General features: G+C 36.7%; 1 protein-coding gene across 2 annotated transcripts in view; it reads left to right on the top strand.

The window, feature by feature from the left end:
- The first annotated feature begins 4,344 nt into the window (after window positions 1-4,344).
- Window positions 4,345-15,576, top strand: part of LOC103142621 (protein kinase C-binding protein NELL1) — a 229,172-nt gene continuing 217,940 nt past the window's right edge. The window contains exons 1-4 of one of the 2 annotated variants that reach the window (XM_007558768.2): window positions 4,345-4,424; window positions 6,852-6,951; window positions 7,043-7,251; window positions 7,693-7,821. In XM_007558768.2, coding sequence (XP_007558830.1) covers window positions 7,203-7,251; window positions 7,693-7,821 — 178 coding nt within the window. In that variant the 5' untranslated portion in view covers window positions 4,345-4,424; window positions 6,852-6,951; window positions 7,043-7,202. Of the gene's footprint in view, window positions 4,425-6,444; window positions 6,952-7,042; window positions 7,252-7,692; window positions 7,822-15,576 lie in introns of those variants that run through there. The other variant, XM_016674700.1, reaches the window with a different exon arrangement.

The following is a 15,576-nucleotide window of genomic DNA, read 5'->3' as shown; positions in this document are numbered from 1 at the left end:
TGGTATGATGAGCATCACTTCTGCATCAGCTCCAACATCTGTCTTCCTGCCAATATTTTCCTATTTTTCATAAATTCAGAAACAGAGAAGAAAATTAGAACTCTTTTACACATTTTAGACATGTTGTGCAGCAGGTTGATAAGCTGTGGTCTCTAGACTTTGTTATATTTTGATTATGTTGCTTTTCATTGTCATTGCATGTTTTGTTGCATATTTTGTCTTTTTAAGATGCTCTTCGTTTTTACCTTTCTTATAAACACTCTGTGTGGTGTAATATGCTTTCTCCCATGTTACTCTTGTGTTTCCAAAACTTAAGAGCACCTTCTATTCAGATGCATTATATATTAATTTCATCTGAATTCCCTGCCTTTGCTTTTAAGATTCATTTACCACCAACATGCCTGTAAAGTTTTGTTTGTTTGCATCTCAGCTTAATGCTTTTTGAGATTACTTATGTGATCTCACACAATAGCTTTAAAACAGCTTACATTACTTGAGCTTGTTATTCATTATTAGACGTCCAAAAGAGAACAAAATTAAATCTCCTTAACTTGCTCTCTCTAGTGATGCTCATTAACTTTCTGCTATTTGTAGCTAATTTCGAGTAATGGAAACTAATGGAGTATAGACGTTGCCACTGATATTTTGTATCCCTATTTTAAAGTTTTATATCTTTTCCACAAGGTAGTGGAAGAGAAAGTTTGCTTTAATGTGCTTGACCTCTTTGTGGTTTCAGGAAGAAGTGGTCCCTCTGCGTCTGCTGTGCTGTGGCCCACATGAAACCACATCCATGGTGCGACCAGAAGACTACAAATTTGGCCATTACATGGGGAGTGCTTTAACACTGTGATTAATGGGTAATGATGGGCTTTCAGCTCACACAGCAGGACAGCACTGTGTGCCTCTACTCTCTGTGCTGCAATATTCAGGCAACCATCCCACAAATCGTGCTCATTGGAAGCTCAATCCCTGATTACACTCAATATGCAATTCGTTCAGGTCTGTCTTTGCTGCTTGTTGCAAGAGCAGTTATTTTGTCAAAAAAAAAGGAAGTTATAATTTGAATTGAATCACCTTGAGTTATAGTAATGCAAATGTGGTTTCTAAAGTTATACTTCTATTGTCAAAAGAAGAAACTATTTTTTTTAGATATCTATGGAAGAGGATTAGGGTCACAGAAAAAAAAGAAAAACTTTCTGAATTCTGGATTTTTCCTGAGAATTTTGAGTTTAATCTTATAATTCTTACTTCTTTTTTTTTCCTGAATTGTGACTTTAATCTCAGAATTTTGACTTTTTTCTCAGAAGATTAAAGTCAGAATACTTTTTTTTTCAGTGGCCCCAATCCTTTAGTGCTCATATGATAATGTGACACAAGTTGTCTTTCTAAATCAATTTCTATTGCAGAAAAGCATTAAAGCCTTTAAATCTGGGTGTTCAACTCCAGCCCTCAAAGGCTGGTATCCTGCAAGATTTAAATTTGTTCCTGCTTCAACACGGTTTGATTCAGATGCTTAAATTACCTCCTCAGCATGTCATCAAGTTCTGCAGGGGCATGGTAATGAGCCATCATTTGGCTCTGGCGTGTTGAACCAGTTAAATCTAAAACATGCATCCTTTCCCGTTATTCCTTCAAAGTAGTCGACGATTGTGAAAGTGAAGGAAAAGGTTACATGGTCTTATGTTGTTTTGACAAAGGAGGAACTGAAAATGTGCTGTGAATTTATGTTTAACATTTGTGATTCAATACGCTGCAAAGCCACTTTTCAATGCAATTAAAGTTGTGAGATATCAAAGTATGCCTTTATCTAACTGGCACATCTTGAAACCTATTTTTGCTCTTTCCTCTCAGCCAGATCATTCAAGCTGATTGAGATTAAATGGAGAGAGTGTGAGAACATGTGGCTGTTTGTCTTTCTGCTGGAACATGAACCCAGAGTCTTTTGCAGCCTCTTACAGGATTTTTTTTTTCCATTTTCTGCCTTGTGTGTCGCTTAAACTGCTTTCTGGTCAACTTCGTCCAGCTTTGCTGTTAAGAAGGATTGAACACAGGGGACATTATAGAATTGTTTTAAAACAATTTTATTTAAATAATAACTGTCTTCTCCTCTTGACAGTCTCATAATTTAATCAGAATCTCAGAAAAATTTGTTTCTGAATCAACAATCATTTCTGAATTGAATTGTAACCCTAAAAATTGGAATTGAATCAATTCACTAAATGCAGGAAAATTGGCATCTCTAATCTGAAACATGAAATATTTTCACGTATTGTGGATTCGTGGTTCAGTATTCACCAAATCGTGCATTTCTCAGAGGAATGGACCTCCAAATGATTCATGAAAAGCTGCTTAATGTGATTTTTTTCAAAATATTCAACAGAATATCCGCTGTTGATATTAATGCTTGTTAAGGTATATTGTGTGTTTTAGCTATTAAAATAGGCAGATATAACATTTTTTAAAGGGAATCTCAAGTATTCACGGATTTTAGTTATTCACAAGCGGCTGTGGTCCAATAGCTCTGCGAATACAAGGATGTGGATGGGAGTTACTGTCCCATGATGCACTGCAAAAGTTATTTGAAGCTTAACTATCAAACAGTAACCAAGTATCCAAATTTTATTTGATATTAATCCTGTTTGGGTTGCTAAATACTCCACATTTAAGGTTTGTGCTTCTTTTTGACCCCTGACCCATAATGCAAAATCTCGATAAGACACATTGAAGTTTTTGTTTGTCACAACATAAAATATAGAATTTGAGGAATTTGAATATTTTTATAGCAATTTCATCTCTGTGAATGTATGATAGCTACATTTTAATTTCAAAACTGACCATTTAATTTAGTAAATAATAAAAAATAGACTTTTTATATAGGATTCATGCAAAAGCATGTTATTGTAAAAAAATGCAGAGTTTTTATTGGATATCAAAGGATTGTCAGGATTTTTTCCTCTAAGGACACTCTGTACATCCTGAGTAAAATTCAGTTTGTAAGACTTAAATTACTGCGGCAGATTTATCAGTGCGTTCATAGCTAGAGCTCATCTAGCATATTCATATCTGAATGCTGGATGAAATCTACAATATGAATGAAATTGAACCTCATCAGCGACAAAAATGTTTCATCTTCATTAAGTTTAAAACTACCAAAAAAGTCAGAACTTTGGTCTTTGAATTCACTCGTTAACAGGACAACGTAAGCTGAGGTCACTTCTGTGTGGGTCAATTTATGTCTAACTTCTCTATTTCCTGATGTGACTAAGGGCAGCAGATTTTATCACAAAGCGACCGGTAGTGTCACCACTTTACAACCTTTAAATAAATGTAACTACATCACATTTGATTGTTGTTGATTCTTTAATTTTGGCTCCCTTAATTGGTTCTCTTGTTTCTTCACTTCATATTCGTTCTAATCTTGCTTTAATCAGACAGTGCACAGTGAAATTTCTTTTCAGTGTTTGTTTCTTGACATTTCATTTAAGTTGAAACATGGACATTAAATTTGATATATAACCTCCCCTGGGTTTCTACCTAAATTCTTTAAAACCTGCTTGCTGAATGACAAAAGCGACTTTTAAATCGTTTCATTTTATGCGAATGAACGTTGAAATAATAAATCTCACATCTGTCACTCTGAAACATCTAACAGATGATTTCGACTTCAACAGCACATCTAGGGATCAGATGCATAAAACTCTAAATATATTGGTCAAATCTTGCATGTATACATATTTAGGACACATAAGCGCCACACATCTTCACTTGAAGTCTAAAGAAAAATACCAGAAAAACATGAAACTGGTTCCATATGAATGCAAGATTTATGCATCTGGCAAAAGGGGTTTGATCAAACATGGCTGTCTGTATTTATGTCAAGCCTCAGAGTCTATTTCCAGCTATTTGACTGACAATGCTGAAGATCATTCTTAGAAAAAGGCATCTCACAGGTGGAGTCTCTGTCCATAAGGATTTATTTTTCCACAATAAAAGAAAAACCTGCTAAATGATCTTAGTCCAGTCTCAGACACCAGTTCTAGTTTCTTCCAGTGAATTTTATTATTTAGTTTTCTTTTTTTCCAGCATCTGAGGTGTTATACCAAACTGGCAACACACCTGCACTTCATTAGACCATACCATAACAGAACAACAAAATCTAAACAGAGAAACAGGAATGACATTTTTAATCTCATTTATAAACTTATCTACATAATTAAATTGTCTGTAAAATAACACATTTAATACAAAGGCAACTCAAAAGGTTACTTTAAAGGAAAAAAGAAAACAAACAATACAAAAAAAAAACCCTCCATTTGGTAGGACCCAGTGATGTAATCAGTGACGTCATACAGTCATTTAAGCAGGAAATGCTGGGCCTGCCCCTCCCATACACCTGTCTGTGGCATGAAAATGGACAAAAAATGGTGAGTAAAAGAGAACAATTTAACAGAAATGCACCTGGAAACAAGAAATGTATTCAGCTAATGGTCCAGAAGTGTTAGCTTTAACTGAAACATAAACATAGATGCAAACTGCAACATGATGCTTCCACAAACAAACCTGGGATAGTGAGCGAGGCAAAGTTGCAACAGCAATGTTTAAATTGAAACAATATGACCAACTATAGAAAGATTAAATACATCAGAAATAAGAATAAGGGACAGGTGGTTAACAAACTGAACCAGTTTGTCACAAGCACTTTTAAATATGTGCAGCAGTTTATTGGAGTCTTCTTATGGTTTTAATTCTGGACAGTTATTCACTACTCATAAAGTGCTTACAAAAATATTCTTCTAAACTTCTGTTTGATTGCGCCTCTGGCTGCATGAACTCATGCAGGAACTTGAATCTTTTCAGGTGTCCCAAATCTTTCTGATTTCTGTATTTTGATCCTCTTTCCCATCATCTCTGACCAGTTTCACCCGTCATTGCATGATGATGCTACCACCCCCAGTCTTCTGTTGGGGTCAAAGTTTTGTTTGATTAAAGCTCTTAAAGTCTTACCATGTCTTAGTAGAGTTGGCTAAATACAAACAGTAAACTGTTTTTCAACATTTTACTTATGTAGAACTTTGTGTTTTATAATACAGCAGAAATTTTGCATATTTGCACTTGTGTGATGAGTTTTTCTTAATCCACACGTTGATCACAGACTAAAACTCAACAATATGTAAATAAAGTTTTAGAAATACTGCCACCTGCATCACTTAAGTCGACTGGTTTTGACCATTTTGTTGGAAAGTTGCAATGAGCTCTTGCGTGTGAAAGGATGCAGGATCTGTTGATATTGTGTGAGTTTCCATAAGTGATGTAATTTGGCAGTAGACAGATAAAAACTGCTTTGATTTTATTTATGTGTCTCTGGAGTGTAGAGGGCCACATAAAAAGTTATGGCGGTCCAGATTTGGCCCCCGAGCCTCGAGTTTGACACATGTAAAACAGAAAAGGTTTGTAATGTGACTGGGGGGTTGTGCACACTTTTGTAAGGCACCAGCTTTTGTTCCCTGGATGAAGCAGAGAAGAACTCGGAGCTTCATCTGTATAGAAATGTCAGTCAGGGATTGTTTAGAAAGAAAAGAATCGGTAATGAACTCAGAACAATACAAATAAATTCAGATTTTTATATGATTCAACTGTTATCTTTAAAGAGATAATAGGAGGCTTAAAGAGTCAGGCAGCTTTGAGCTGAACAATTTATTTGTGTTGTTTTGTACTTATTAAAGGTCTGAAAAGCAGAAATTATGCTGCCTGCAAATTTGACAGCCTGCCTAGAAACAACTGAATCTCCACTCTGAGCTCCTCAGAAGCCTCAATTTCCAAATAATGCTTCCTTTTTCTTTTTTCTTTTTTGTTTGGCCCTGGATCAGTGATTTGGCCTCCATGTGAATCCTGCTGTTGTTTACAATCTAATTTGAGAGGCTGGAGTGGTGACCCGCATCCCAAAGACACTTCGCCATTCATTGTGTACAACTACGGCGACGTATTGGCCATTCTAGATGGAGGGGGAAAAATAATTTTTTATATTAATGTGAGAATTGAGAATTTCTGAGCTTGAAGATTCAAAGATTTTCTAGAGAAAAAAACCCCCTAATTTTTGAGTTTCAAAAGTCCAAATGTAAAACTTTTTGAGCTCAAATCTAATTGTTTCTAGAAAATTTATGGGATCTCAAACTTTTTTTTAACAGAAATGTAATCAATATACAATAACTCTACACTAAAGAAAATAGCGCTCCAACTTAAATTGCGTTTATTGGCTACGGTACGTGTAATGCAACCAAACTAAGTTAATTAATCTTGTTGTATCTATATGTATTGAAGATGATAACTTATGTTGGGTAAACTTAATTTGATTACTTGCAATAAATATATATTTTTAAAGTTGGATCACCTGTTTTCGTTTTCAGTGTAATATCCCGTCATAGTAGAGCCGTTTTGCAGGTGGAGAACATTGTGCTTCTGCCTTTGCTGTTGTGTAGATGAAGGCAACCCAGACAACCTGACAATGTACACAAATTAGAGGCAGGGATGAGTAGGAGTATGATTAATGGTTCACAATAAGGACAGGCCACAGGAGGAGGCAGGATGGAGCAGCGGTGAAAATCCCATGGCTGTTAGACGACGGAGAGGAGACAAGACAATCTGACAGATTCAGGAGCTGAGGGAACTGATCAGGAAGTAAATTCCTCCTTCAGATATTGGCCAAGAAAAGTGAGGTGGAGTCGTGAAATCTGAAAACCGGATCATTTTTTAAAGACTTGTAAGAAAAAGGAGAAATCCACATATCGGTGAGATAATTTCCCACACTCTCCGCTCTCCGAGTTTTTATTTCAAATCTCCTTTCTCACCTTCAGAACCGGAACTTTCTGCCGTCTGAACGGGGGGACAGCACTGGCTGATAGTTGCATCTGCAGCCGGAATATCTATCCGCAGTCTGGCTGTTTTCCATCCGGGGTAAAAAGCGCACATTTCTGCCTCCTTATGCCGCGCGGAGATTCATCAGGCGCGTGCAAACATTAAAGCGTCGCGTGCTTTTTTCCGGTAGGGAACCCCTGCGCTCGCGCCGTGGACCATTCCTCCGTTCATCTACATCCAGACGAGGTGTGAACAGCGCACAGCGCCAGACGGACCAGAGTTGTTGGCTGGTGTGGATTCACAGCGGAGCGCACAACTCGCGGACTCTGTACTACGCAACTCCGGCACAGATGGATATTTACGTAGCTCTGTCGTTGTTTTTCCTTTTCACCAAACCAGGTGAGCGCACGAAAAATGCTTGACCGCTGTGAGGGATTTTGTTTTAACTTGAGCTTGTTTACGTTTTTGGTCTCTTTCTCCGCTGTGCATGACCAAGTTAAGATTCCCCTCAGCGCCTTTGGATTTAGTGATTATTGTGTGTTGCATAAGTTACCTGCGGAAAATAGCGACAGAACTGACAGAGTAACAGATGAAACCTTCTACCTGCACCTTTAACGTGCAGTGCACCTACAGCCCGTGGAGATCACAGGTGATGACTGCAGGCAGGAGATGCAGCGATATGAATAAAGTATCTACATAACCACTGCGCAACTTGCTCCAAAAGAGGCTTTTAAAATAACTAATTTTGTTTTTATAGTGAATGTTTTTTTGTTTTTTTTAAAACTGTATTCGTTCATGATTAGATTCGTTTCCCTAACCTTGATCTTTCTTTCTGTTCAGCTTTTGGTTTCGGATCAGATCAAGATTACCAGATTGATATAATCAGCGAACTTGACCAGGCAAATGCCACTTATGGAATTACCCAAGTGGCTGGACTTCACAACGGCAGCAAAGCCTTCCTGTTCCGAGGTAACAACCAACATTTCTCTGCAAGACGCGTAACTCAAGTTGAAGGAACATTCATTTTATTCCGTGGGTCCCTGCGCGCTCCTGCGCGCCCTCAGTTTTGTTAATTAGTGAGAGCAAACCCACGCAGCGCCACACCTTTTGGTGTCGGAGTGTGTTGAGTCAGACAACTCCGGGGAGCCTCCACTCATAATTACTCCACATTTAATTTGTCCGAGGCGGCAGATGCTCAGAGTCATTCTGGACACACTTGAGCGCGCAGTCTGCCTCGGATTTCCACCACACTGTGATTGTTTCTAATGCTTTCTTCTGTGTAATCTCAGCAACTGGCCGCATATAGCTGCTATCAGCTGCGTTTTATTGCGAGCATAATGAAGGGTGCACAGCGTGTGGTCAGACTGTTTAAAGCCCTGGAGGGAGGAAAGGGGAAAACAGAAAGGATGAAATGATATTTTTCCTGTGGTTTTGTGTTTTAAGTAGTTTTTCTTTTGAATGGTGGGTTTTCCACTCTATGAAAGGTTGCAGAGCAGGTTTGAAAGCAGAAGCAGAGTTGGAGAGTGGAAGGACACAATAAGGGTATTTCATTCAGAGAGGAGAGAGATGGAGAGTCTTTGGATATAAAGAGAGGAGCTCTCCAAAGACAAATTGTTCCGTTAATTAAAAGATGTCACAACTTTTTAAAACTAATCTTAGTTTTCTGACTTTTAATACAACAAACTCAAAAGATTTATTTTGATGTTTGATCGTCTGCTGAATCTGCAAACCTGACAGCCTGATGCAAAAATCTGAGTTTGCTCGACTCTTGGCAAAGTTAGACTGAGGCGCCGACCGACTGAAAATGTCAGCAGCCTCTACCAGTTCTTTTTGTAAAACCCACAAAACAGCCATAAGCGTAACAGGGATCTTTTGTGAACATGTATTTGTTTACTCTCTGTGAGATTCAGCAGCAGTTTCAGTTGTTTTAAATCCGACTTATTCTTATTCCTCTACCGCTTTTGTGGAGATTTTATTTTTTTATTACAAACTCAATGTGATATGACATCTGTCTGCTACAGGTAAGAGAAATGCTAATGATGAGGACTTCTCATGTGTGCAGTAGTTTTCTTTTCTGGAGTGCTTGGCTCAGTTCACCACTGGCTCTACATAAATGAAGACCGGGCAGCTTGGCCAGCTCTACTGGCGTAAAGCTGTCCAAGATTCTGGACTCAATACCGCCAGGGAAACACAACTGCTCTCACTTAGTTCATACACACAGCCCCCCCTCCTCCAACCTTTTCTCCTGACAGTTTCCAGGATCCAAGAGTTTGTGCAGCAGCCAGATAGCAGGGGAAACAGCAGGGTAGTCCAACTGGGAATACTGGACTTGCTTGTGTTGTGACCTAGTTAATACATCAGTTATACAGTCTCTGCTTCTCTCATGGCTTGGTAACCCAGATTGCTCGGCTAAGCGACACCAGCTGAAGTTCCATAAATATTTCATTACTTAAAAAAAGGTGATTGATATTTCAAAGCACCGTAACCACGTAGTTAAACATGAGCTGGAGTTTACATTCACTGCAAAAACACAGTCTTACCAAGTATTTCTGGTTTAGTTTCTAGAGTGAATATCTTAGGATGCTTGAATTAAAACAAAACTAACTTGCAAGTAACTTTTCAGCAAGATACAGAAACTGGTTTTAAGTCCATAATTCCTTTATAGGGATGAAAAAAAAACATGCTCCATTTGCATATTGGCTGATTATTTCACTTATAACTTCCCCATGTTATAAGTTAATTTATCTGGGAATGGAATTACTACTTTTTAAATTTAAATAAGGAATTATTTACTTAAAACAAGCCTCTAAATCTTGCTGAAAAGTTGCTTTTAAGTTGGTGTGTCTTATTATTAGGATTACTTTAATATATTTGCACTGGAACAGGACACAGCAGGATGCACTCTTATTGTCTTTGTGCTGTGATTTCATTACTAATATTCACATTTTGTTGACTTATGAGCATAAACCTAGATTTTTATTGGACTTTTAGATGAAAGAACAATTATAAGATAACAGATATAAAAGGTATATGTATTCAGGGCTCTCAGTCAATACTTTTTGGAAGCGCTTTCTTTCTTATTATTGCTGCAGTTCTTTCGGAGTATATCTATCACGTTTAAAATACCAAGAGACTGAAAGTTTTGGCCATTCTTTGCGAAACAGCTTAAGCTCAGTCAGACTGGATGGATAACATCTGTAAACGGCAACGATTAAATGTTTCTAAAGATTCTGTCTGGAAGGCCAGCATCCACCTCAGTCCTTGCAATCTGTTTTCTTCCAGCAGGATTATCCTCTCTCTGCAAAAACAAAATCTTAGCAAGTATTTCTGATCTAGTATCCAGTGCAAATATATTACTTTTGTCTTATTTCAAGACAACTAATTTATAGGTAGGTTTTTAGCTTCTTTTAAGTAAATAGTTCATTAATATTGATTAAAAACGACTAGTTCCACTGGGAGATTATTTAAGTTATAAAAATATATTTTTCCAATGTTTAAGGGAAAATAATCTGCCAATTGAACTAGTCCTGACCTATTGCTGCACCACCGGAAAAAATATCCTCACAGCATGATGCTGCCACCACCGTGTTTCACAGCGGTGATGGTGTGTTTTGGGTGATGTTTAACGTTACTTTTTACTACAAATGGCATTCTGCACCTCAGCCAATAAGGTTACATTTTAGGATTGTTTGACCAGGTTACCTTATTCCTAATGTTTTTTGTTTTTTTTTTGTCAACATTTTTCCATCTATACTTTGGATATCTGCAGACCCATCCAGCAATATATCTGATTAGTTTTATCCTTGTTTGGTCTTCTTGGTTGGATTGTCTTGGTGGGTTTGCAGCAGTGTAAAACCCCTTTTATTTTCAAATAATGACTTGAACCGTTTTCTGCAAGAGGCTTGGGATCTTGTTTTATAACAGCACTGCTTTAAACTTTACGATCCTTGTTTGTTGACAAATGTTCTCCAATAGAATAAAATGTCTTCACAGAGCAGTTGTAAATGCACCAAGATTATGGACTCAATTTGTTATTCTGGATTGTATTTAGGTACATCAGCTTCCATGACACTAAATGCGTCGACCTACTGGACTTTTCAGACTTGCTTCTGTAAAACAAATCACCATTTTCTTCCTCTATACTATTGAATTGTTTTCCCAAATACATAAAGCCTAAATAAAATGCATTAATATTCTGTGCATGTAGCATTAAAAAAGGTTAACAGAAATTAGAGCGACATGATATGAGGGCAGCCTATAATGTGGGATACTGACTCTGAGTGTTACAGTATAACTTCCAGTATATGCTGTGGGTTCATTATACACAGATCCCAGATGGTGACTATTAGACAGATTTTTCAACGAAACCAGTGGCATGGTTTAATTGAAAATGTTGCATCAGGCTAAAACGGCTACTTTGGCAAAGAAAAAAAAAGATTGTAGTTGGTTTTTGACTCTAATATCACTCAAAAATATTTTCTGTTCTGTCAAACTCCCTTTTTTAAGAGAGGATGAGGATAATTTTCTAACATTTATTTCTGAACTTAGAATGTAAACAGTGTGTGAACAGAATGTGACTACTCTGAACCTGTGATCCAACACAACCAATAAAAGAAATGGAAATATTTAAACTCCCCCACTATGCTGAAAGCATTGAACAAAGCTCAGCTAATTGCTAAGATATTTGCACATTTGTTCTTATCTTTTGCTTTTTGCAGTTAAATGTAACAGAACTGCTTAAATTGCTGAAACATACTGAATAAAGTAAATTTTTTCCATATGAAGCCTGACCTATATTCTTATTCCACGTTGCAGCCCAGAGTGTCGGCCTCATTACTCAGGCCAGCCTTGGTCTGAGCTTTGCTTTAGATTTAAAGTAGTGGTGATTATAGTTTGTTCTTCTCATGTTCCTGTGGGGGCATTTTGGAACTGCTGGATTCATTTTAGTAAAGAGTATATAACTTAAATCTAAACAGGTTCTTGGGCCTCATACTAAACTATATTTTTCTGTAAGGACCCTAGCGTTGATTCAGGTTTATGGAGGAAAAACCTTGTTACTTTCACTGTTTCACTGAAACTACAGACATATCATGCTGGACAAAACTTCACTGCAGACAAACCAACCTCCATTTTTTTACTTTGACCAAGACACCAACCTGAAGAGGGCGCTCTACCCTTTTCTGGTGGTGGTCCATTGTTTCTGCAAAAGCTGGACATCATGACCTGATGAAGCCAACAGAGGCACATCATCTGTGAAAAGCTGGGATCTAATCCTGAGACCACCAAAGTGGAAACACTCAACACCTTGACAGCACCTAGACATTCTGTCCATAAAGATTATGAACACAATGCATGACTAAAGGGAAACTTGACTGAGTCCAAATCTAACTGGAAACAGATCTGACTTGTGCTGCTTTCAGACCGAGTGCAATTTGAGTGTCTGGCTTACATGTAATGTCTCAGTTTGGGGCATGTTTGAAGTGCATTTGACGCGTGTCCAGTACGGCCGACTTTGGGGTTAGAAAATCCACCGTTGTTGTCCTGCCAGGAAATGCAGGCCATCAAACTGGGCTCAGGTGAGATGAAAATAGCGATGAAAGCAATCCCTGTTGGCTCGCAAAACTCACAACACCTCTAGTGAATCCGAACATGGTGCAGAGACGTATTTGTTTTCAGCAAATAAAGGCACTCAATATTTCATCCACCATTGTACAGAGTCCGAGATCACTGCAGAAACAAAAATCTTGTATCAAGTATCTTGTATTTTTGGTCTAGTTTCTAGAGCAAATATCTTGGTACACTTGAAATAAAACTAACTTACAAGTAACTTTTTAGCAAAATGTATACAGGCTTGTTTTAAGAAAACAATCCCTTAATACTGATGAAAAAGTACTTGCTCCATTGGCAGATTATTTCACTTATAATGAGACATTTGTCTCATGTTATCAGTTAATTTATCTGCCAATGGAACTAGAAACCTTTCATCATATTGAGGAGTTATTTACTTAAAACAAGCCTGTATATCTTATTGAACAGTTACTCTTAAGTTAGTTTCTTATTTCAAGTGTAAAATATTTACACTAGAAAGAAGACCACAATTACTTTGTAAGATTTTGTTTTTTTGCAGTGAGAAGGGAATAAAAGGTATGAGGCTCCTCCCAATGCGTCTCGAGTTATTTTATTTTTTTATTTTTTTGAAGCTCTGTGTCGGACGTCTAACTTCAAAGTTCACAAGTGTCCAACTTGAGGTGTTGGCTGTGTTTTTGACGTGCAAAACGCAGCATTACTGCTGACATAACGGCTCGTATCAAGGGGCCTTGCATCACTTCACTATAAAAAGAGTATAATAGTGCAGTTTTTTTTCCAGTCGTTCAGTCATTTCCAGTCTTTCCATCTCTACCAGAACTGTATTATGTTCCTAAATGGCTCTGTTTTTTCCACCTTATGTACATCTTCATGTCTGACACACAGGTTAAGTAAAGCTTTACCACACAGTGACCTCTGATCATGAAATGGGCGGCAGGATGGGTGAAGGAGTCACAATGCAGTTTCATGCTGTGCATTGTGTAAAATCAGCTGTTGGACATAAAAGAGCTTTCAAAACTGTAGTTTGTAGCATTGAGTTGAGCTCAATATTTCTGGACAGTGTATATCCCTCTGCTCTTCACCGGCTGTTGCACAGAATCATTAATGTTAAATGGTTAAATGGTAACGAGTGCAGCTTTGATCTTGATTCTGTGAAATCTTTTAGTACGCCTCCTCAGCCTTTTAGGTCAATTATGCTTAACACATAACTCTGTAGACTGGCGTGACTACAAAACGGGTTTGTAATTAATGTCTAATATACCATCCTGTTGATTCAAGTCAATTTTTTCATACATAATTGAAAGCAAAATCCCACATAATAGCCCCACATTTGCTTACTGTTGCATGTAAACTGTACATCAAGCAAAAAATTACCTGCAACAGAGACCAAAGATGGATATGTTTTTCTATTCTGAAGCACGAGGCACAGATATCAATATACACAATGTATGTTCAACTAAAAATACAGAAAAGCTTGGCTACACAGGGCAACTTCCACCTTTATAAAGGAATATTTTCTCGTCGCTTATTATAAAAGTTGCAACTTTTAAGATTCCTACAAATAACTATTTTTTTGTAAAAAAAAAAAAAAGGTTGCTTTGTATCTGGATTTATGGATTAATTTGATTCAATTAATTTTATTTACTTGGATGCAATTCACAACAAATGCCATCTGAAAGTCTGATTTATAAACAAATTATAATCAATAATATATAGACGGGTTCAAATTCAGTTATTCACAAACCCATTCAACAAGTTAAAATATTGAAAACTTCATTATCACCAAATGAAACAAATTTAGATTAATTAGACAAACACTGATGTTTTAACACCTTTATTTCCCAATCATACTTAATGAAAAGCATATTTAGAGGTTTTTGGCAGATCAAGGGAAGGTTAACTTAACAGCCTAAACAATAATTTATAACACTGATTTACTCATAAATGGTCACCATATTGGTAAGCTTTTCCTAATTAAGCTCATAGTAAAGGAACAACTCTGTTTAATGAGAAACATGGAGGTTATGACAGCAGAAATGTTATTTTTAGAAGTTTGAAAAAAAATGAATCTACTAATGAGACAATGTGACAATCTGCACTTACAATAGATAAGATAGACAGTAAAAATGCACAATAATTATTCACAATTAGTAATTTAATATATCAAAGCACATTCTATAATCTGTTTTAGATGGATGGATTAATCCCATGGAACAAATTAATTAATCCCAGCAACAAAACTGACATTGTTTTTGGATGTAAAATACTAATACCCACTTCACTAAGAAGTTAATATTAGTCGTTTTCAACCAACCATTCTAGTTTTGCTAAATGTCGTATAAAAACATAATCTTGACACCCACATCAGGTGAACTTTATTTTTCTTGAATAAAATTTGCTTAAACCAAAAAAAGTTGACAACCTCGTTTGTTTTCCTATAATATTTCATTTCTTTGTTTTTAATGTCAAGATACAATCGGATCAAGATGTAGCTCATTAGCAGTGCGCTACATCTTGATGTTTAATTTACATAAAGTGTGAAAATGCAGATTTGTCTGAATAAAAAAAGCCTTTTGTAAAGATTAAACACATAAAGGAAAAACCTGCTTAAGATTTTTTTCCTTTGATTTGCTCAAAATATGAAATACTAGGAATTTTAAAGCCATTTCATGTTTTTTTCACTCTATGAAATTATCATAATTTACAAAATCATGCAAAGTTGGCACTTTTAATGGACTTTTAATGCAACTTTGCATTAAAAGTGTCATTATTTACTGAATGACACTTCATGACAACTGTCATAAACATTCATAAAGACTCCTTCATGTTCATGACGGGTGTAATGTCATGTTGATGACAGTGTCATGTCAGTCTTATGCACACCCCTTCAAATGAAGTGTTACCAAAAAAAGTAGTACATTTCTGCCAGAAAACTCAGAAATTTTGAGAATTACCTCAATTACCTTTTTTTTTTTTTAAGATATCAGAAATTTTCTACAAAACACTTGGACATTTCTGAATTTCAAATGTTGAGAATTTCTTTTTTAAATTTGAGTTTTTGGCAGAAATTTCTCTTTTTTTTCTACCCACAGTGGCCCCAATACACTGTCATAAAAATCCTTTTCAAGTTCTGTCTTT

Source organism: Poecilia formosa, unplaced genomic scaffold, assembly GCF_000485575.1.
Source record: "Poecilia formosa unplaced genomic scaffold, Poecilia_formosa-5.1.2 Scaffold99, whole genome shotgun sequence".
Lineage (NCBI taxonomy): Eukaryota > Metazoa > Chordata > Actinopteri > Cyprinodontiformes > Poeciliidae > Poecilia > Poecilia formosa.
Note: the sequence above shows the minus strand (reverse complement) of the source record. Positions and strands in the feature narration are given on the sequence as shown.